At 38.0% G+C, this 21,049-nt stretch overlaps 1 protein-coding gene across 13 annotated transcripts in view; it reads left to right on the top strand.

Annotated features, from left to right (window-relative positions):
• TFPI (tissue factor pathway inhibitor) overlaps positions 1 to 21,049 on the top strand; it is a 98,917-nt gene that overhangs the window by 62,690 nt on the left and 15,178 nt on the right. For 8 of the 13 annotated variants that reach the window (XR_009352123.1, XM_059168644.1, XM_059168649.1 and 5 more), the window contains 4 exons: positions 3,917 to 4,114; positions 10,917 to 10,955; positions 14,570 to 14,746; positions 15,906 to 16,088. Coding sequence is in view for 11 of the 13 variants with exons in the window: in XM_059168644.1 (XP_059024627.1) it covers positions 3,917 to 4,114; positions 10,917 to 10,955; positions 14,570 to 14,746; positions 15,906 to 16,088 (597 nt within the window). In the remaining 2 variants the exon portion in view is untranslated. Of the gene's footprint in view, positions 1 to 3,916; positions 4,115 to 10,916; positions 10,956 to 14,569; positions 14,747 to 15,905; positions 16,089 to 17,776; positions 17,952 to 21,049 lie in introns of those variants that run through there. The other 5 variants (XR_009352124.1, XM_059168647.1, XM_059168654.1 and 2 more) reach the window with 3 other exon arrangements.

The following is a 21,049-nucleotide window of genomic DNA, read 5'->3' on the forward strand; positions in this document are numbered from 1 at the left end:
AAGGTGAGAAATGAAAACCAAGACGGACTCCCATCCCTTTTGGGCGGAGCGGCACCGCACCGGAGAGGCCACATTTCATCTCTCCCCGCCGTCAGGGACACTCTGCCAAGGGCGGGTCAGGCTGACTGCTTAAAAGAGTATTCTAGTATGGGATTCATCCAAGAAATACATTAAAGTGCGAATGGTAAAGATGAATAAATAGATAATAAACTAATGAACTATAGTTCTTAGTGTTTCACTTGGGAAATTGCTATAGAATTACCGACCTTTCATAGCGGAAACATTTTCAGTTTTAATAAGGTCAATTTGAGAAAAAATGTAGTGAGTGTAAATTCTAGAATTAAATCTTATGTGCTAGACCTAAAATGCCCGTTGAGGAATCTCGGTCATGCAGATCTCTGGCGAGATCGCTTGCCTATGAGCGTGGGGGCTGTCTGGCCTAAAATGAGGTGGGGGTCAGTTCTACAGCCTGTGCTCGTGGTGTGAACTGAGCAGTCAGTTTCCACGGTGCTGTTTTGTAATTTGCAAATGGAGAGAATACCTTTCGAAGGTTGGTGTGATTACTAAAGAATAAAATCGCCAAATGACTGGGGCACAGCACTGCGGAAACATGAGCTAGTGGGACTCCCACAAGGACAGCTTTGACTTCCGTGGCGGACGACCACCACCTGGTGGCACAATCCTCAATAACAAGTTGACCTCGGTGGCCTGGGCTTAATAGAGAAAATGTGCAATACAAGTTCGGCATGACGAAAAGTACTAGCAGGTGTATCAAAAGTCAGAACCAGAGGAATGATCAACGACAAAGAATCTTATATAAGTTACTGTTTATAAAAACTAGTTATCGTAAATATCTACAGCAACTCAGGAGTCGGTAAAGCCCCGCCGGGGTCCTACAGGTAGAGAATGACACTGCGGGCACCTGCCTGAGGTACTGTGTCTGTAAACATCGGAAGTCACGTTGATGTGGGAATCGGCGACCACCGTATTGTCTAAGGAGCGCTATAGGGATTTCCAAAGTCATTGTGTAGAGCCGTATCATTGAGAATACCAGATGACTATTATTCCTAGCTCATTTTTCAAAATTAAATATGTGACTTCTGAGATTCTGCAATCTGATTATAAGATCAGATATTTATAGAACTGATGATTTTTATTGGTCGCATAAAAACGTGTGTAGAGTGTAAAAACACCTCGTGCCCACACACTGATACTTGCCGGGGGTCTGCTCGCAGTAAAGTGCACTGTAGGGTCTTAGAGGCAAAGTCTTCTGGCTTCTCACAGCTCTTAACAAGTCACGATATCAGGGACCATGTTCTAAATCTTCAAGAAAGAGAATGTAAGCAGGATTTACAATTATTCGCAAGTGCACTACTACTCTGAAAAGGCTTTGGTTATATTTTATTTCAAACTGACAATTGTAACTTCAGTGATGAGTGGAAAGCACATATTGTTTCATTAATCACTTTTATATTTATATTCACGTATTTATCTATGGAAAGTATTTTTACCAACTCTCTAAAATGCTATTTTATATATAATGTGTATATAATTGCTATAATATATATATATGATGAATTTCTATAGAGAAAAGTAGTTGTGTATATAATTTTAAAAAATATTTCAGGGACATCCAAGAGCATTTAAGGACAATTATAATTCTGGAGTATCCACATTATTAGGTGCCAGAAACTTTCGATACGCCTGGAGAGATATTTTAAAGCCAATCATATTCTAATAAGTTCATCAGCATAAAATATTAGGCACATAATTGAAAAGAAATGAGGAAACATTGTATATGTCAATAAATGATTATTGACTCATTTTGGTAAGCTATTTACATGTATGTTATAGAGATTGACTGGCGTTAGGGATGCTATGTAATTGGTATAAAATTATTTTAAAATATTATAGAGATAAGACACAAATTTCATTTTTTTGTTTGTACCTAACCATATAGGAAGCTGAAAATGCACGAGTGCGCAGGGGCATAAAATTCAGCATTAGTTAAAGGTTTGACTAGTAATAATTAGCTAACCTGCTCATTAGCCAAACCTGCTAATTAGGCAATTCATGAAAACTGTGTTTGGTGCTGAAAATATCCGTGTCTTTAGTAGATGAAGATCTGTGTGTCATAATAAATCTCTGTTTTATGTTATTCTACCTGATCAAATTTGGGACCTGAAAATTTACTGTTTTATCATTTCTGTCAGCTCAATTTATTTCAACTGAAAAAATTGTCAGTTCAGTTATCCAAGAAATCAAAATTATAAATTATAAATCAAAGTTTATAAATTAAACTTTGATTTTTTTTTTAAGTTTAAAAGCTGGATGAGTGGTTGAGATAAAATTCACATGTTCATAAATAAATTACTGTGAAATGAATAATTATGAATAATAACAACTTATGTATAGAAAGCTATATTTTTAACCCTTCCAATATTTCAGGGCTTACTTATCATTTTATGACCCATATAGAAATTAACAAAAAATTCCAATTATTTTATCACAAAGAGCTCTAACACTACCGAAATGTGGCTCACACTTGACATTAACTCGATGTAGATCATTAAGGTAACAAAAGCTGGAGGGTAGTAGATATTTAATAAAATTATCTAATCTAACTTTTATGATATCTATATCTTCTCTTTCAAAAAATTCACACAAGTTTTAAAACTATAGGATATTCAAAATTGATTTCCTTCTAGGCGGTTATATATTCACAAACTCATTCTTTTATTTAATTCTTTTCAAATGTTTCATATATTTCTAAATGATGGCGTCCATTCATATTTTTTCGAAGTAAATTCATAGTGCATTAAACTCCTTTTGGAAGATGCCCAGACTTCATCAGTTTTATTTTAGCAGCTTACTGCTGCCCTCTAAAGGGCAAATTGGCTTAGGTCATTTTAAGGCTTCACTGTCCCTCAGAAGTGATCGTTGTGAATACTGAAAGTCTTAGAAAATATATTATAGACAATACTCAAGAAGTATAAATAATATTATTTTGTTTTTATTATTCTGATAGTACCAACCACAATTTTCAGTATCTATCTTACTGAGAGATTCGATAAGCAAATGCAACTTACTTAAAATTAGTCCAATATTAATATTATTAGACTCTATAAAACTTAAAATTTTAAGTTGAGTTTTCTGTATACACAAGTCCTTTCCCAAGATATGAAATTCCTCTGTGACTAAAATAAGTGGTTGGATATTGAGGGAAAAAAAATTCTAACTCGAGATAAAAAAAAAATTGCCTCATTTTATTTTAAAATATAGACAGTATTAAGTCTTTTCAACATTGTTAAAAACTAACCATGGTAAGTAAAAGAAGGGACCATGATATGTATGTATTTATAATACTAATCACCAGCGTTTTCATAATTTGGGAACGGCTTAATACAGTGTGATAATACTATATACGTATGTGTATATATATACACGAACATGTGTATACTGCTGCTTTTAAAAAGTTGTTTGTATGTAAAAAATGACACAGTTGTGGATTAGGGAGAGCAAATCAAAGAGCTTCCCATTAATGTCTACCCCTAAAAACTGCTGAACTTAAAAAGATGTCTCTACTTACTTGCAATGTCAACACAGTGGTGACCTTACGATGACTACGCGTTTCCATGCTGGTTGACTGTGTACGTTTAAACCAAATTCCTAACACTAGTCTAGAAAATTATTCTACTCTTAAAGTTTAATTGTTGATAGAATATTTTTCATTTGGCATGTTTATAAATGTTATTTACCTTTTTGATAATTTTAAATAACCTGTCCTGGTTTCTTCAGCCTGTGTTGTTGTTTCTGTTGTGCTTTTTAAGAAAAATCAGGACAGATGGAAAAGGAAATAAAACACATTATCACTGTGTGGATGAAGGGTTCCATATCTTTTATTTTTACCTTGTAGATGTCGAGTTGCCGCCCCTGAAACTTCTGCATTCATTTTGTGCTTTGAAACCAGATAACGGCCCATGCAGAGCCATGATTAAGCAATTTTTTTTCAACATCCACACTCAGCAGTGTGAGGAGTTTATGTATGGAGGATGTGAAGGAAATCAGAATCGATTTGCAACTCTGGAGGACTGCGAAGAAAAATGTACAGAAGGTAGGTTTCTGGAGACACTTATCACCCAGGAGCCTCGAAGCCCCTTTAACTTTAAAAAAAGTTTAGGGTTATTGGATCTAATTACAGATTTGGTAATTTTAGGAAAAGAAGAACTATTTGAACATTCCAAGGATTTTTTTTTCACATTTTTCGCATTCATGTTCAACTACTGCTTTTCATTTTCCATATCCATTATTACAAATTATATTAAGCCTCATTTGTCATCCTATATTTTTCTCCATAACAAAGAAAAAAGAAAAACCTTTAAGTTCACTGGTTTTATATCTGCAGTGAATTGGGTATAATTCTGCCTCCTGCGTAGCTGTGAGTTGTCAGGAAGGAAATCGTTAGTCACACTGACTTAGTCTTTCCCTTCATCGGCACAGGGACCCGATAGCTACCGCCTGTCAAAGCCGCTCCGAGCCTCTAAAATTCTAAACTACATCACAGAGTAGACATATATATATATGTTTCATATACATATATGAAAATTAAGTCATTCTCTACCTAAAGAGAATGGAAGAGTGTGGAAAAGAAAATATGAACCTCACTGACCCATGTAGACTTTACGAAACCCAACTTTTCATAGTTTTACGATTCAAAGTATATCATATTATATTATTTTTCAAAGTATATCATATATTATATTTTTTTCAAAGTATATCGTATTACATTGCTGGTAAGCTTTATGGAACACTTTTATTTTGCTTTAATCTTACTAAAACATCTGCCCCTGAATTTTACAAACTATAATATGGTTTTATCTCATCTCACTGAGATAAATTCCAGATAATTGCTGGCCAAAATTTGGAATGCTTTTCCGTCTGTTTAGTTCTTCTGAATTGTGAGCTACTTACAGGATAGAGGAATCTGAATTGTCTTCATCTCTGCAGTGTCTCACCCCAGTTTCCCCAGAGTGCGTTATCAGAGCTAGTTGAATTAAATGGCAGCACTATGGAGTGGGCGTCTTTAGTAACACGAGGTGTCTTGCTTTTTGCAAAACAGACAGTTCCGCATTCTCACTTGGATAATGCTTTCCCAAGCAGCTTTTACAAAATAGCCTTGGCTTCATGATGCTCCTGGCGTGTGGGAAAGTCTCACTGTGTTGAAAAGAGAGAACGTGTCCCGTGTGTGGCTCCATGAGGTTCTGGAGCCGAAGGAGCCGACAGCGAATACATTTCTTTGCCCTTGAGCACTTCTTCCTTCCTTCTCCTCCGTACAAGTGCGGAAACGTTACTAACACAGATTGAGCATTCGGGGCTCTTCTGTGGGGCCTCCGGTTTTGGTGATCGCCAGGCCATTTCCCATTCATTGGGCCTTGTTCTCATCCGTGTGGGGCCAAGCGTCCGGCCGTGCGGGGCTGACCGGCAGGTTCAGCACCTCGGCTAGAGGCCCATTCGCCTCATTCTTTCTGATGTTCGTCTTTCCCTTGAGCAGCCTGAACGTTTTTGTCTTTCCCGTAATGCATACCTGTTTCTTTTATTTCACCAACGTATAAAAGTTACCCTTTTCTTTAGAATTTGATCAAATAAAATTATTTGGCCTTTCAGTGACCACCTTGCCTACGGTCTTCTACAACGTCACTCCTACCTACCACATAGAGACGAGGCTCTGGCTTCCATCTCCTTACATCTTCCGAAGCCGCTCGCTGCTTGAGGGAGGGCTGTTTTGTGTAGTGAACCACTGTGAGGACGGAACTAGCAGATAGAGAAGGGGCTGCCAGGCTTTAGAAAACCACCTAAAGAGAAAATCCTATCTTCAGCTAAATGGAGTAGCTGAAACTGAACTTTCTCTCATAATATGAATGACTAGAAAAATTGGACAAAATATATGAAGCAACTGTTGGCAGGCTCAAAAGGGAGTGCGGGATGTGACCTCCGAGAGAAGGGAGGCACGTGAGGAGAGTCCAGGCCCCCAGCTTTCTGCATGAAGGCACTTCAGAACCACAGCTATGGGAGGGGAGCCCCAGTCCAGGATGGTGGTCTCCCTGGTAGACAATATGGAGATGGGACATTAGGAGACTGAGGTTACTGGGTTTGGGGTCTAATAAGTGGGAGAGAATGGACATATGTAGAGAAAAAGCTAAAATGTCAGAACAAGAGTCCCTTTGAGCTTGTCACTGAACAACAAAACTGCATTTGGCGAAAGTCCCTAAGTTTGAGGAAACAATGACAGGGATTTGTTAATGGAACAGGACTGAGAGAAAACCCGCTTATATATATGACAAATTTTAGGAGCTGGCAGATTATTTTAGAAATCTCATTGGATAAAAGGACAGTGTAAATATTTACACACACACACATACTGGCAGTGAACAAATAGAAAATTAGACAAAATTTAAAAAAATTCAATTTAAAATAATGGAACATAAAATTATTATTATTTTTTTAAAGATTTCACTTATTTATTTGACACAGATCATAAATAGGGAGAGAGGCAGGTGGGGGGTGGGAAGCAGGCTCCCCGCTGAGCAGAGAGCCTGATGTGGGACTCGATCCCAGGACCTGAGATCATGACCTGAGCCAGAGGCAAAGGCTTCACCCACTGAGCCACCCAGGTGCCCAGGAACATAAAATTCTTAATGATGGGTTTAAATTAAAAAGTGCAAAACATTCACAAAGAAATCTATAAAACATTATTAAAAAGCCATTGGTAATAAAGAAGACTTCAGTGAACACAGGTATAAAGCAATAGACTGAAAGGCTCTCTTTAGTTGAGATGTAAATTCTCCACAAATGGATCTGACAATTTTATCCTATGACAATCAAATTCTAGCACATTTTTGTTTCTATATTAATTAGTCAATTCTGAAACTGATACACAATACAAAGGACTTAGGATGGCTAAAATAATTCTGAATAAAAGAGCAAATTTGGAGGACTTTATCTGATTTCCATTTTCTAAAAAAGACTTTGTTTGTCTTCGAAAGGGAGGGACAGGGAGCAGAGAAAGCACCTCGAGCAGACTCTGCGCTTAGCTCAGAGCCAGTGTGGGCCTGGGCCTCACACCCCTGAGACAGTGACCTGAGCCCAGACCGAGAGACAGTCTGAGCCACTCAGGGCTCCCGACTTTATCTGATTTCAGCAGTTATAGCACAGCTGCCAAAATTGAGCAGAATCATGTGAGTATAAGGACAGACAGACATCAATGGAATAGAATAATCCAGAAAGAGACAACACTATCAGAGTTAACTGACTCTCAGTGAGGATGGACACATTATGTTATGAGTAGATTAACAGTTTAGTAAAAAGTAATAAATGGGATAAATGCTCATTTTGTTTTAATCCTGAATGTTGTTACTCTCTGAAGCTCGTTTCTTCCTGGGCACATTGAGGATGTGGTGATCACACAGACCGCAGTCACTAATGCTTTTATCCTAATATTTATATCACTTGTTCATGGGAAAGATCCTTTCAAGCAAATAATGTGACTGTAGGCTTGAAAGCACTTAAAAACATTAGAAAATAATGACATCAACATGCTGTCCCCTTATCTTGCCGTGCCTGTAAATGTCTCTACTGCTAAATTATACATTTTTTTTTTCATTATGCTCATAGTGGCTTAAATTTTGTGCACATGTAAAGCATGCTGCTTAGTTACTGTGATTAGGTATAAATATTATGGAAACAGACAGGGAAATCTCTCAAAAGTGGCCCTCTTTTTGCTGAGAACCTAATTATTTTATAGTTAACCAAGATCAGTGTGATTATTTTGAGAGATTTTTGGTTGTTTTTTATTTAATATGTGTTAATTATTTTTAATTAGTTAACATTCTGTTGATAGAATGTTATTAAGTATTTCATTATAGAAATTCATATCACTTTTTTTTTAAAGACAGAGAGAGAGTATGCCTGACCAAGCGGGAGAGGAAGGGCAGAGGGAGAGGGAGGGACAGTCCCAAGCAGGCACTGTGCCCACCAGGAGCCCGACAAGGGGCTCCATCTCAGGAGCCTGAGATCGCGACCTTAGCCAGAATCAAGAGTTGGATGTTTAACTGCCTGAGCCACCCAGGCGCCCCCCAAATTCATGCACTGCTGTGAGTGTGTTTCCTAGGTAAAGGGAAGATGCCATAAGTACAGGAAACATAAAATCAAAATATGGTTTATATTTTATACTAAGGCTTGAAAGGTGAAGTTTGGCATTATTTGGGAAGACCAGTGAGAACTCTGTCTCGTAAACTGCATGTTTGAGAATAAAAGCAAGCCACGTATCTCAGAGAAGAGGGACCACGACGGTGTTTAGTCTGCTGTGTAAGCACAGCTCTCCTTCTGCACATAAAGTTGTTTTATTAATTTTTTCCAAATATGTATAATTTTTGGTGTATTTTCCCATCTAATAATAGAGACATGGAATTAAGGTTAATAATTTTTTTAAAAGAAAAGTTAAGTTTGTAAAATGGCTTCAAATACATGGCTTTTAAAATGATTATCTTTCGGGTTAGTTGCTTTCTTCCTATAGCCTAAACAATATTATCTTTGAGTGTTAATTTTGGAAAAATAGCTGTAATGTAGCATGGGTAATTAGAGAATTAGATGTAAAGATCAAATTATCAAATTCTCATTCAGTTTTCTAGCCAGCCAGCCTCTCCGCGTGGCTAAAAGTGTATTTAGTTTCACTGGACTTCATTGACTCAGGACCCAGGCATAAAGGCTTACACTGCCTGCTGTTTTACGGGCTGGACTGGTTGGGACTTGTGGCTTTTCGTGGGGGGTTTAGATGGGAATTTGCCCCACAGGGAATGAAAGAGCATGTTAATACTCCTCCTTTCTCTTTCACTTTATTATTCAACGTTTTGTTTGGAACCATGAAGACCTATTCAGTCATAATGAGAATCTTCTGACCGTACAGTCCTTTTCCCCATGGGCTTAGAATAGTTTCTAGGCTGACTTCAACGAATAAGGATCATTAAAAGTTAGTCTTAAGCTCTTACCCTTTGGCCCCCAATATAAGAGAAAAAGATGAAGAAAGAATAGGGGGTAAGTAAAATTACTAAAATGTGTTATGTAATTACCAATTAATTTGTTAGATATTAATTATATTATGATCATAATAAGATATTTAAAATGTGAATTCACATGTGTTATGCTCTAAATAAATCTAGGCAAAGATAATTTGGATAATTTTCTGTAAAACTTACCTATTTCTTCAGACTGGCATAATATTAATTAAATAAAGCTGGTTGGCATAAATACCAATTAAATAGGGTATCCATGTTATTTTCAGAATCCTCAAAGATAATCACTGGTATCACAAATATATTTAAATTCCAGCATGGCAAAACAAATATTTGAGTTAGTTCACATGATGCCAGCTAAATTAATCCAACTTGGAATGGAATCAGAAAACAAACGAGTTATCTCTTTTAATATTGCATGAACACTGAAATCAAGCATTTCTCTGTTCCTATCCAATGGCTACTGTCAGTAGGCAAAACAGTAAAAATGATTATTTAGCACTCTAGTCTGATATAATATTTATCTGTATATATTCATTCTTTGCCCTCATAAATTAAAACTGTAACAAGTTAATTGTGCATTAAAATATTTCAATATAAGCTAATTATGACAATTCACGATCTAATGGAAACATATTTACAGTTGGTTATTTACAATGAGAAAGACCCTGAGGTTTCCTTGATATCTAAAATACTGTATATATATAGGTTTTTTTTAAAGACTATTTAATAAAGCATAGGAAAATTTTAAAAAGAGGCTTATTACCTTCTCTTTCAAAGATGTTTTATTCTGGAAAGAATAATCTGTTGGTTTTTTTTTAAAAAAAGATTTTATTTATTTATTTGACAGAGATCACAAGTAGGCAGAGAGGCAGGCAGAGAGAGAGTAGGGGAAGCAGGCTCCCAGCTGAGCAGAGAGCCCGATGCGGGGCTTGATCCCAGGACCCTGAGATCATGACCTGAGCCGAAGGCAGAGGCTTTAACCCACTGAGCCCCCCAGGCACCCCCTAACTATTGATTTTTGGCTGAAAGGGAATATAAACCAACTTATTCCCCCAACCCCTATCTCTCTGGCTATACAACTAATTATAAACTGCCTTGACCAAAGCTTTTCTCTGCAAAACAAACGATTGTACAACAAACATCACTCAGCTTTCCTAACGTCCACTTGAGCAAATTAAAACTTCACAAATTGTGCTGATTTGCATTTCATTACTCTTCATTTAAATTAGAACATAGAATCTATACTTGAATACAGTGGGTTAAAGACAAGCGGCGTTCTAGTCTTGAGTGAAGTAATTCCATTAATTCTTTGCAGTTAAACTGAAAAATATGTCACAGATATTTTTTGCTTCATTTCTCTTCTGTACTTAGAAATCATAATAAAATTTGTGATTGGGTTGAAGCAATGCAGCGGGAAAGGAATCAGGAAAGGAGACGATTCTGGTTTCTTCTTCCCCCACTGCTACTTCTCGGTAGAAATGATCTGTTCTGATATGCAAAGTGCGCTGCTGGAATTCATAGTTCACATTACCTTAATGATTTTCAGTCATTTCTTTTGAATAGCAGTTGTAGTTCACCAGGAATTCTTACTTTTGTCAGTGTGTTAGAAACTTTCGACCCTGGTTTTAAGACATTATTATGTTAAAATGTAGAGAGCCTCATATTTATTAAAAAAATTATTTAATCTTTAGAGAAAATAAGAAATTTAAGCTACTTGTTGACGTTTTGTGTGAGAATAATTTTAATGGCAATAAATACATCATCCTAGTTTGTTAAATTGGAATTTATATATAATTTATTTATATATATTGTTGTAACTGATGCACTTACTGTTTTTTCTTGCAGTTTATCCAAAGACTAGGACAGAGATAAAATTGGACAAAGGTAAACATTCATTTATATGCTAATTAGCATTTATGTAAGACACTTAGAAATTGGATTCTTAGCATTTCTTGATATGGAGTTCATCATAAATCCATATGATCTTTGAAATTGTGTTTTATTTTGTATCGATATAATGAAGCATTTAAGATAGTGTACATGGTATTTGGTAGGGAAGTCTTGGAGCACTGACACAGCATGGTATTTAGCATTAGATCGGCCAAGTCCCACAGCCGTGCACATGGTATTTTACCATCTCCTGAGCAGTAACTTAGATGCTGCTGACCTCACTTTAGTTCTCAGATCCTAGTCCCTTGATAATCTCAGCACTGTGCGTCTTCCGCGAGTTACACGCAGCAGTTCCCCGAGCGGGTCTGTGTCTCCGAGCCGTGCCAGTCCTTACACAGCAGTGACCGCAGACGCGTGGCAGGAGTGGTTGCTCTCACCAACATTATGCACCGTGTGTGCACACTTTTATCTTGTGATTTAAATTAATTGGTTTTAAATTTAGATTTATACTAAATAATTTTCTGATTAATGGGTTATATTAGCACATGAAAAAGTATAAAATAACTTTCTATAAATATTGTATTAATCTTTACAGAAATGTTCCATGTCCCAATTAAATGAAATTGGTTATCTGCGGTATCAAAGAATGCAGGATATTTCCAAGTAGCGGGTTTCATCCACCAAGTAAAAGATGATATCTTCGTGAAAAGAAATCCCAACATTTAAATGTTGGGGTATTTTTTTTTTTAATGTGAAATTAAGAAAAAAATGTATGCAGATAAAACTAATTATAAAATTATGCTATTTAATGTATATGTAATGATTTGGAATTCAATCATTCTTTTTCTTCTACTAATTCAATTAATTTATATTTTTCCAAAAATGCAGTATTTTGTTTTTACCAAAGTTATGGGCTCCACACAGTCAAAAATTGGCAGCACATAAAACATAACCGTATACATTACAAAGCACAGTATAAATTAGTAGGTATGAGGAAGACCTCTATGGTAGACGAAGGGGCACACCTCTGCCACCAACTAGAAGAATCACTTCTGCCATTGGAACTCCTACTTCCCTGACTATAAAATGAGCACATTAAGGAAATAGAGCCCTTTTACCTTTAACAAGTTCTAAATCAGCATTTTTAGGAGCTTTGTCAGATTGGCATTAACTTGATTAAGATAAAAAATATAATATTTCCTTAGACACAAGGTAAGAATGCTCTCCGTTCTGTGTAGGTGTATGGATTTCTTAAGCATCCTAGAATAGCGGTGATATTTAGGAGCACACCGAGGTGTCCTCAATTTTGTTCATGACCTGCTCGGTTCGTTACATTGGTTTGCTCAGCGAGATCACCATGCCTCCAGAATCCCCACTCAGGGGTTCGACTTCAGCATTTGTAGGAGATGCCACAGAAGCAGGAGAGCCCAGGATGGGAGACTGCTGTGTCAGAGCAAGAGAAAGATCAAGGGGTGACTTGAATGAACACAGTCATCAAGAGTCAGGGAGGTGGGCTGGGAAGTCGCTGGGCTTAGCAGGTGGTCACAGGGCCGTCAGGGAGACGTGTAGATAGTGTCCCAGTTAGGAGCTCCTCTTCTCTCATTATTCACTGGTGTTCTATACGGATATGAGAGAACAAAGACCTCGAATGACCTCTAAGCATACCCACTTCAGGCTAACTTCATGATAGACTTCTCAGTGTCAACACGGGGACAGTTACAGGACAGCCTCTTCGAAATAGTTTGGTTTAGGACAGTTGTCAAGTGTGCAGCCTCAAACAGAACTTAATAGTAAAACTTAATGTGGCCAGTGGAAGTTTGTTTCTCTCTAAAAATCTGTATTCTGTGCTTTAACTGAGACTCAGCCTAGAGTAAGGATTGTGTTTCAGATTTAGTACGAGTGCTACTTTACCTGGGAAATATGGGGCATGAATTTCCTGATTTGTAACCTATTTCAAACGGTAGGCCCAAGTAGAATTATTTTACAAGTGTACAATTTCAAGTTCGTCTTAAAATAAATTTTTGTCCTTAGAATGGGGCCTCATAAATAATAGCAACTTCCAATTTCTTAATTATACTTCTCAGCATAATTTCCTATTGTTTTGTATTCTTTATACGCAATGTATTTTACCTACTCTTTTTTGTTAAACATAGAATTCTTATATTCTCTGTTAGGATGATTTAAAATTTCCTACAAAGTACATACTAAGGCCAAAACAAATAAAAATGATAGCAACTGAATGTATCTTTTCCTCAATCTCTTGTAAAAAAAAGTATTACAAAAATTTAAAGAATTCGTTTTTTTCCTTGTCCCATAAATTACACTTAACCACAAATGGCCAATATGGTGATTAATAGTAACATTCACCTTGAGGAACAAGAGGCAATAAACAATAAACAAAGTAACTTTCACACTGGCAATTTGAGACGTTATAGAAGATAGATATTTTATACTACATGAAAATAGGATGTTTATTTAATAAAACAACTCTCCTAGGAGATCAGCCTTCCTGAAGTTTTGCAATTACTGCAGAAATCACTATTAAATATACACTTTTTATAGTAAAACCCTCCTGAGTGTTGCTTCCTTGAGATAGAACAAGTTGCTTTAAAATGTAAAAGGACACAACAGTTCATTTTTGCCACTCGGATAATATAGTTGCAGGGAAAAGTGGGAGAGAGGGGGTCCTCGCCCAACTCAAGCTCCGTATATCTTGCCATCACCATTTTGAAAATAAGTTTAATTCTCCTCTTTACAGAGTGTGCATGTAGACAAGGCTTGTAATGTAGATCACAGTGGCACAGCTTCTGTGACAGCTGTGTTTAATCTGGTTTGGACCACTATCAAAGAATGGGCACTAGAGTTTTTTCAAAAGCCTCTCCAATCCCTGAACATGTATTTCCTTTCTGCCTTTGCTCTGTTGGAGTCACTCCAATGCTGGAAAGAAGATAAACAGGAGACACAGAGGCAGAGGATGTCATGCCTCACCTAAAACAGACTCTGGCTTAAGAATTCAGGAACTTCTAAGAATAGCCATGAAAGCTTCCATAAGCCTCAAAGCTCCTGCTCCAATATTTTTTAAAAATTGAAACCATTGTAATGAAGCAACGCATTACACTTCTTTCCCTAATGAGAATCTACACCTGAAAAATATGAAATATTCCTAGATCTTTCCTAAATGTCAATGCATGTAGGCCTAAATAAAAAAATTGAACCAAAATTTTGCCATGATAATATGTAATATTATGAATTTTTGAATATTTCTTCCAAACCAAGGGTAAAATAACAATATCTTTTACTCTTTTAACTCATGAAATAGTTGATAGTTGGTGCCCTATTAATTTATGTTGAGAAATTTAGAACTTGAAATTCCAGTAGCAACAATGTGTGCAATAGATACATCTTCCTCATTCTAAAGGTCCCAGTAGATGTAGTGGACAATTTTACTATTGTGCGGCTGTGGATAAAGTTTCGTTTTACCTTGTACCTTTAATTGTTCATGCTTACTCTTTAAATAACTTCAACTTAGTTCTTTTGTACATTCACCCAGCATAATTCAATTATTCACAAAAAAGCATATTGCTTTCTGACATTTTGGTAATTTCCAGATAAGCCAGATTACTGCTTTTTGGATGAAGATAGTGGACTCTGTCGAGGTTATCTAACTAGGTATTTTTATAACAATGAGACAAAGAAATGTGAAGAATTCAAGTATGGTGGTTGCCTTGGCAATCAGAACAACTTCATGACCCTGGAACAATGCAAGAGAGCCTGTGAGGACTTAGGTAAGTCGCCCCCGTCTCATTTTACTTCATTTACAGGCATTCTTTCAAGAATGACGGGTCTTAAAGGATGTGCAAGCTTACCTAGACTTTCACTTCAGCCGCGCAGATGAAGATACATGACCACCCACGAAATCTGATAAAAAAGTTAGTCACTGTGTTAACTTAATAAAAAAGAACAGAAAAGTAAGAAATGTATAGAGGAACTTATTTCCATAGATTTATTTTAGGTTACATTATTTACTTTTCTTTCCTGAGACTGATTGTAGTACAACATAAGCATAAGACTAGGACTGCTGAAATCCCTTAGATTTATAATAGTTTGAAGACAAGTCGTTCTTTGGGACCTACCTCCTAAAATCAATCCGCTTTACCTGAGCTTGAAATTTATTAAAGGATTGGCTTAGACTTTGACTGTTAACTCTTTTAAACCAAGAACTACAAAGTTACTCACAGAAATATGATCTTATTAAATGATACGGATAAATAGGAAAATTTATTGTTTACTAATTTAACATAGCAATGTGCATAAAATTTCTAGAAGTCCACTCTTTTTTTTTTTTTAAGATTTATTTATTTATTTGAGTGAGAGTGTGCGTGCGCGCCCCTGTGCACATGACCTGGGGGGGGACAGAGGGAGAGAACCTTGAAGCGGACTCCCCACCTAGCACAGAACCCAACGGGGCTCCCCTTCAAGACTCATGAGATCTGACCTAAACCGACACCAAGAGTCTCGGCGGACTAAGGCGCCGGTGTCTGTAGAGGTCGACTCTCCCTCCTCCTCCTGCCTCTCCTCTGCCTCCTCCCACTCCTCCGTTTGTTTCTCCTCCTCCTCCTCCTTCTTCTTCTTCTTCTTCTTCTTCTTCTTCTTCTTCTTCTTCTTCTTCTTCTTCTTCTTCTTCTTCTTCTTCTTCTTCTTCTTTTTTAAGATTTAATTTATTTAACAAGAAACAGCACAAGCAGGGGGAGCAGGAGAAGGGAAGCAGGCTCCCCACTGAGCAGGGAGCCCAAAACAGGGCTTGACCCCAGGACCCTGGGATCATGACTGAGCCACCCAGGTGCCCTGATGTCTCCTCTTCTTAACACACCTGCTGAGCCTTGCTCTGTGTGTGTAATCATGGACTTGCAACAATGTTGCATTTTCATGGTGTGTTTTTCGCAGGGCAAGTTCTTCAGTTGGAACAATCCCTGCATAATACAGTCATATATGACTCCACAGATAACACACTGCCCATTAACTCTGGAGGCAGCATGACGCCGCTTGATTTGACGAATAACGTAACCCCGGTTGATTCTGTGAATGACTCCGTCGCTCCCCAGCCTACCGAGGCTCCCAGCTTTTTGGGTAAGAATTCCTTTTTTTTTAATTGCTCCCCCCAAAATATTATGGTAACAATAGAAGTAGAATGTCTATTAGAAGTTTGTTTTTGTTTTTGTTTTTTTAAATATGCTCTTGTTATAATAGGTGTGTTGAGATACTGAAATTCAAAATGTTTGTCTTCGATCCTGAAAGGGGGATCATTTTCCTCTCTTTTAAAGTATGCTTTGAGGGAGGCTTTTGATTATATATCACATGAAAGCTTTCCTATGATGTTTAACTCTGCCAAATTTATCTTATAAAATAATGTTGAGAACTCTCAGTATCAACGTCTGGTGATAAATGATTATGAAGGCCGTGTTGTGTCAGAGGCAGCGCGGGGCTCTTTGAGCCTGGCGCTGGGCAAGGTCTCAGGTGTCCAGTCACAGGACACATTAGGAATTTGTTGAATAACCATCACCAAAGGTTATGTCACTCTGAAGGGAATTGTCCTTTGGATTTCTACAAGATTCTTTTCTGGGCTATCCCCTATCAATGTATTTTTCAAATTTAAGTAGACATAGAGGAAATATGCCCGCAATAAATGCAGAGCAGGAAAATAGTAAAAAATATTGGAATACAGAACTGGAAACCACAAATATGTAGGCAGTTAAAAATAACCAAGAGAGCTTGAGGTTAACAGGATAATTATAAGGTCCCACCTAAATTTTAAAAAATCACATGTGCTCTTTCACACACTGGAGATTTTGCTTCAACGCAGTCCGCGAGCAAGTTTTAAATGTCAAGTTGAGGAGAGTTGAGAGAGCTCTGTAGCTCGTACAGCTGTGGCCCTCGGGTAAGAGAGACAGTGTGTGCAGCAGGGTTCCCACGGCAGGTGTGTCAGAATTGGTGGGGACAGTCTCCAGCGTCCCCCATTACAACCAGCACATCAGCAGGCAGGGGGGGAGTGGCTGTGCCGGACAGATGGAGAGGAGTGGTGGCTGCGCCCTGCCCCTGCCCCTGCCCCTGCCCCTGCCCCTGCCCCTGTCCCTGTCCCGAGGGAGGGATGTAAATGCTACGCTCGGTGCCACAGGGACCATGTCACGTCTGTGGGCTTTGCTTCTGCCCCGAATGGCAGCCCTGAGAGGCCCCAGGGAGAACTGGAAGGGTGTGTGCAGGAGCACCGGGCGGTGTGAGTGGGAGAGGCCGAGAGGGAACTCGCACCTGTTCTCCGCGCGTGGCGCTGCCCTGCAAGGGCACATCAGGTGTCCATCCTCGCCCCTGTCCGTGCGGTGCAGACCCTCCTGCCCACGTCCCTGCCCTTCCGAGCTGCCTCAACTCAGCCTCAGAAGCAGGATTAGTTTGTGAAATCTGGAGTATAAGGTTTCTTTGGTAAAGTGTTTTTTTTTCATGTGAGGTCTTAAGAAATCAGTGGGTTCCATAGGAATTAAATTCCCGAAATTGCAGGCATTCAAGCCGGGTCCAGCAGCCTGTGAGGTGTCCTAAGGGCCCTGCAGAACTTCAGAGGGAGTTTGAAAACTGTGTGTTCAAAGGCCTTCGGGGCCTCAGATGAGAGTCTGTAACCAGGGCAGCGAGTCCGATGCCTGATGAGTTACGTCTAGTTTTCAAACGCTACTTTGTTTGTAATAATGATAATAGTAAATATCTTGGTAATTCTGATTTATTATCTGTGAAATTAAGTAATTTCATTGCATTGTTTCTTTGTGTCCTTCCAGCCCTGTGTCTTTCAGTGACATTTTTTTTATCCGGCTAAGTGTGCCATGTTGAAAAGTGCGCTAAACCTTACTGTGTGAAAGATGGGAAAGTTTAGAGTAACAAACTTAATGCATTTAAAGAGACATGTGATACGATATGTCTACTAATAAAATCATGCATGAAATCAGTTTTCAATATGTTTCAATATTTTTTGTTTGGAATGCTTCACTAATTCAAATAGAGGTCTGTATTGATTTATCATAATGAATCAGTTATGAGATGGAATAAGTTATGAGAAAGTTTTGCCTTAAACTTTTATCAAGTATAAAAATCATGATTTTGGCATGCACATGGCCGAAATAGAAAGGAGGAGACAAAATAAGTGTGAGATGATAAATCAGTTTTAAATACTGTCTGATAAATATCCTAGGTTTTTATGTAGTTGTACAATGAAAAGTGTAAAAAAAAAAAACCCAAATTAATGGTTATAACAGAAAATTACTAAGGAAACAGTAAAAATTCACAACATGAATTTAAAAGAAAATAAGATTAAGAGGATTTTTATTTAAAACAACAGACATTTAATTCTTTCATAGTAAGTGCATTTAAAATTAGGGAAACCTTTCTCCTTTCTTTGTCTAGAGAATTATTTCATTTTCTATTACATGTAAATGCCTCAAGGCTTCAATTCCTCTATTCAATTCCTCTAGCCAATCTGACTCCTTTTCTTTCTCTTCTAGAGTATTCATTTCTCATTCTTTTGTTTTGTAACATTCCTGAGCTAAAGCATGAAACAATATTGCAATAGCGACTAGAAGCAGTTTGAGGCTAACGGGAAAGGGGACAATGCAGCAGTTTGAGGCTAACGGGAAAGGGGACAATGCAGCTGTGCCCTCAGGCTTCCTAAGATCCACTCAATTCCGTGTCCCTCCCGTCCGAGGTGGGGAAGGTGGAAATGCAGCTGTTGCTCTTCACCAAGACCCAGAAGAGCCCTCCTCCACCTCATCCAAGGTCAGAGGGAAGGTGTGCCCCCACTTTGCCTGTACGCAGACTAGCCCTTTCCTACTCCACCAAAGGCTTTTGCTGAGGTCTATGAAGACACTGTTGATATTCCAGCTCAAAAATAATTACATCTGTCAGTGCTTGCGATTATATTAGCATAATTTAAGAAATATGTTTTAAGAAATATGTTTCTATGTTTCTGTAAAACCTTGTTGTTCAAGGTTTTGGCAAATGTATAAGGTTCTCCGTATTACTTTCTTTTGAAAAGACGTAAGTTGTTTTAATTGTGATTCCATGTGTAGGAATAATAACATACCCCACAACAAAAATAGGATAGCATTCATTTAAAATTCTTTCCATTAAATAGCAATCCTTAGGCAGAGTATTTGAATATTCCAAAAATGTAGCTAAACTGTGCTATCGTTATGAAGGAGAACATTTGTAAACATAATTTTAATGTTTCTCTTCACGATGATAGTAGGAAAACCTTTTAGAAGTTTTGTTTGATGTTTATCCTTAACTACCAGGAAATTGCATGTAAGCTTGAGAATGTTTTTCCCAGTGAGCCTCCTTGACTGGAGATATTGGAATGCCAAGCCCAACTGAGCTTTAATTTTCTCCTTTTATTTCCAGATTGTGTTATTGGTAGGCTATATAGGGGATCTCAAAGATTGAGTCTCGCTGTTCCTTAAGGAGATTTTTAAACATCTTTTGTAAACTCATCCTTATGTGCAAGTATTTGAGTTTGGATGGGCTGAAGTAATGAGTATATCAACGTAGGTAAAACAAATGCTTGTTCTCACCATGTGTGTGAGAGAAACCCGTGTAAAGCCCCCCTCTAAACATGTGTACGTCTGTACTTCATCTTCAGAACGAAAAACTACCACAGTTAGTTTTCTTGACTCTTCCTTTGGGACTAGCACAATAGTCCAGTAGGTCGAAGACTCTGAGCCTGAAGAGTTGGGCTCAAATCCCCATTCTTCCACTTGTTGCTGTGCAACCTTGAGTTACGTCTTAGCCTCTCCAAACCTGAGTTTCCCACTCTCCAGTGAGGATGGCAGTAATGCAGTTCTCTCTTTCTAATTTTTGCTGTGAGGTGAAATCAGCCCATATACAAGGTACACTAAGCACAGAGCGGTACCCACTCCACGCCACGTAAGTGTCCCTCACTGCTATTACCTGGGGACCCAGAGCAACACCCACAACGTCCTTGGACTTCATTTCTCACCTGCAAAGCAACGGTCTCTAAGTTCCTCTTCGCAGAAGTTGGTATTTCAGACACTCGTAAGATCTCTACTTCCTCAGCTAAGCGGATCGGTCCACATAAGGTCACAAAACCACAATTAACCTTCAGAAGAGAAAGGACAAGAGACCTAAATTCATACAGAGATGGAAACTTACACAGTTCAGATATGTTTAGTGGAAACAAGTTGAGATTATTGTCATACAGAAGTATGACGGGGCTTTGAAGCCAAAAGAACTTTGTGTGGCTTTTCTTTGTCTTCTGAAAACTTGCAGCTTTCCAAACTTTCAGAGTTCTGCCCCCATTTCTGGCTGTTTCAGTTTGAGCACTTGTCTCCTCTGATCACCCTCTCCTTCTAGTCCGTCCTTCTGTTGTTTTTCTAATGAAATGTTCACTCCTGTCTTCTCCGTTTTCAGTCTACCTGTTTTGTTTGTTCAGAATGTCAGTCTTGTGGGTTTCGATGGTCTCCATCTGATGTCATCAAATAGGGACACTGATGAAAATGAAAGGGAATGCCAAAAAAAAAAAAAAAAAAAGATCTATTTGGAATAAATATATATATTGACAGAAAACTAGGTCTGTCATTTTGGTGGATAGATAAAATAGATTTATTTTTAAAGTATTTCTATTTTCAAAAAATCACATATGTGTTGGGATATGATCTACCAAAAAAAAAAAAAAAAAAAAAACCTGAGCTTGGACCAATACTGGCTCAGGCAACCCAGATGTCATCAACCTCAGACAGGTACCAAGGAGATCAGATATACCATATATATTAATACGTACTCATATATCACACGTGTTCAATACGACATTTCCTATAGGTTTGCATATAGACACATGCACATGTATGTATATGTGCACAGTACATGCGTACACATGCCTATGTCCACGGAGGGACAGAAAAGACAGAGAACAAGGGGTCATGCAGCGTTCCTGACATCGCTGTTCTACTCGCACTCATCCATTATGTTGGGGTCAGAGTATCTTAGTCGAGCAAGTTCACATTTCTTTTCCATTAGAGGAAAATAAATTAAAACCTTTACAG

The sequence above is a fragment of the Mustela lutreola genome, chromosome 3, assembly GCF_030435805.1.
Source record: "Mustela lutreola isolate mMusLut2 chromosome 3, mMusLut2.pri, whole genome shotgun sequence".
NCBI classification, from domain to species: Eukaryota; Metazoa; Chordata; class Mammalia; order Carnivora; family Mustelidae; genus Mustela; species Mustela lutreola.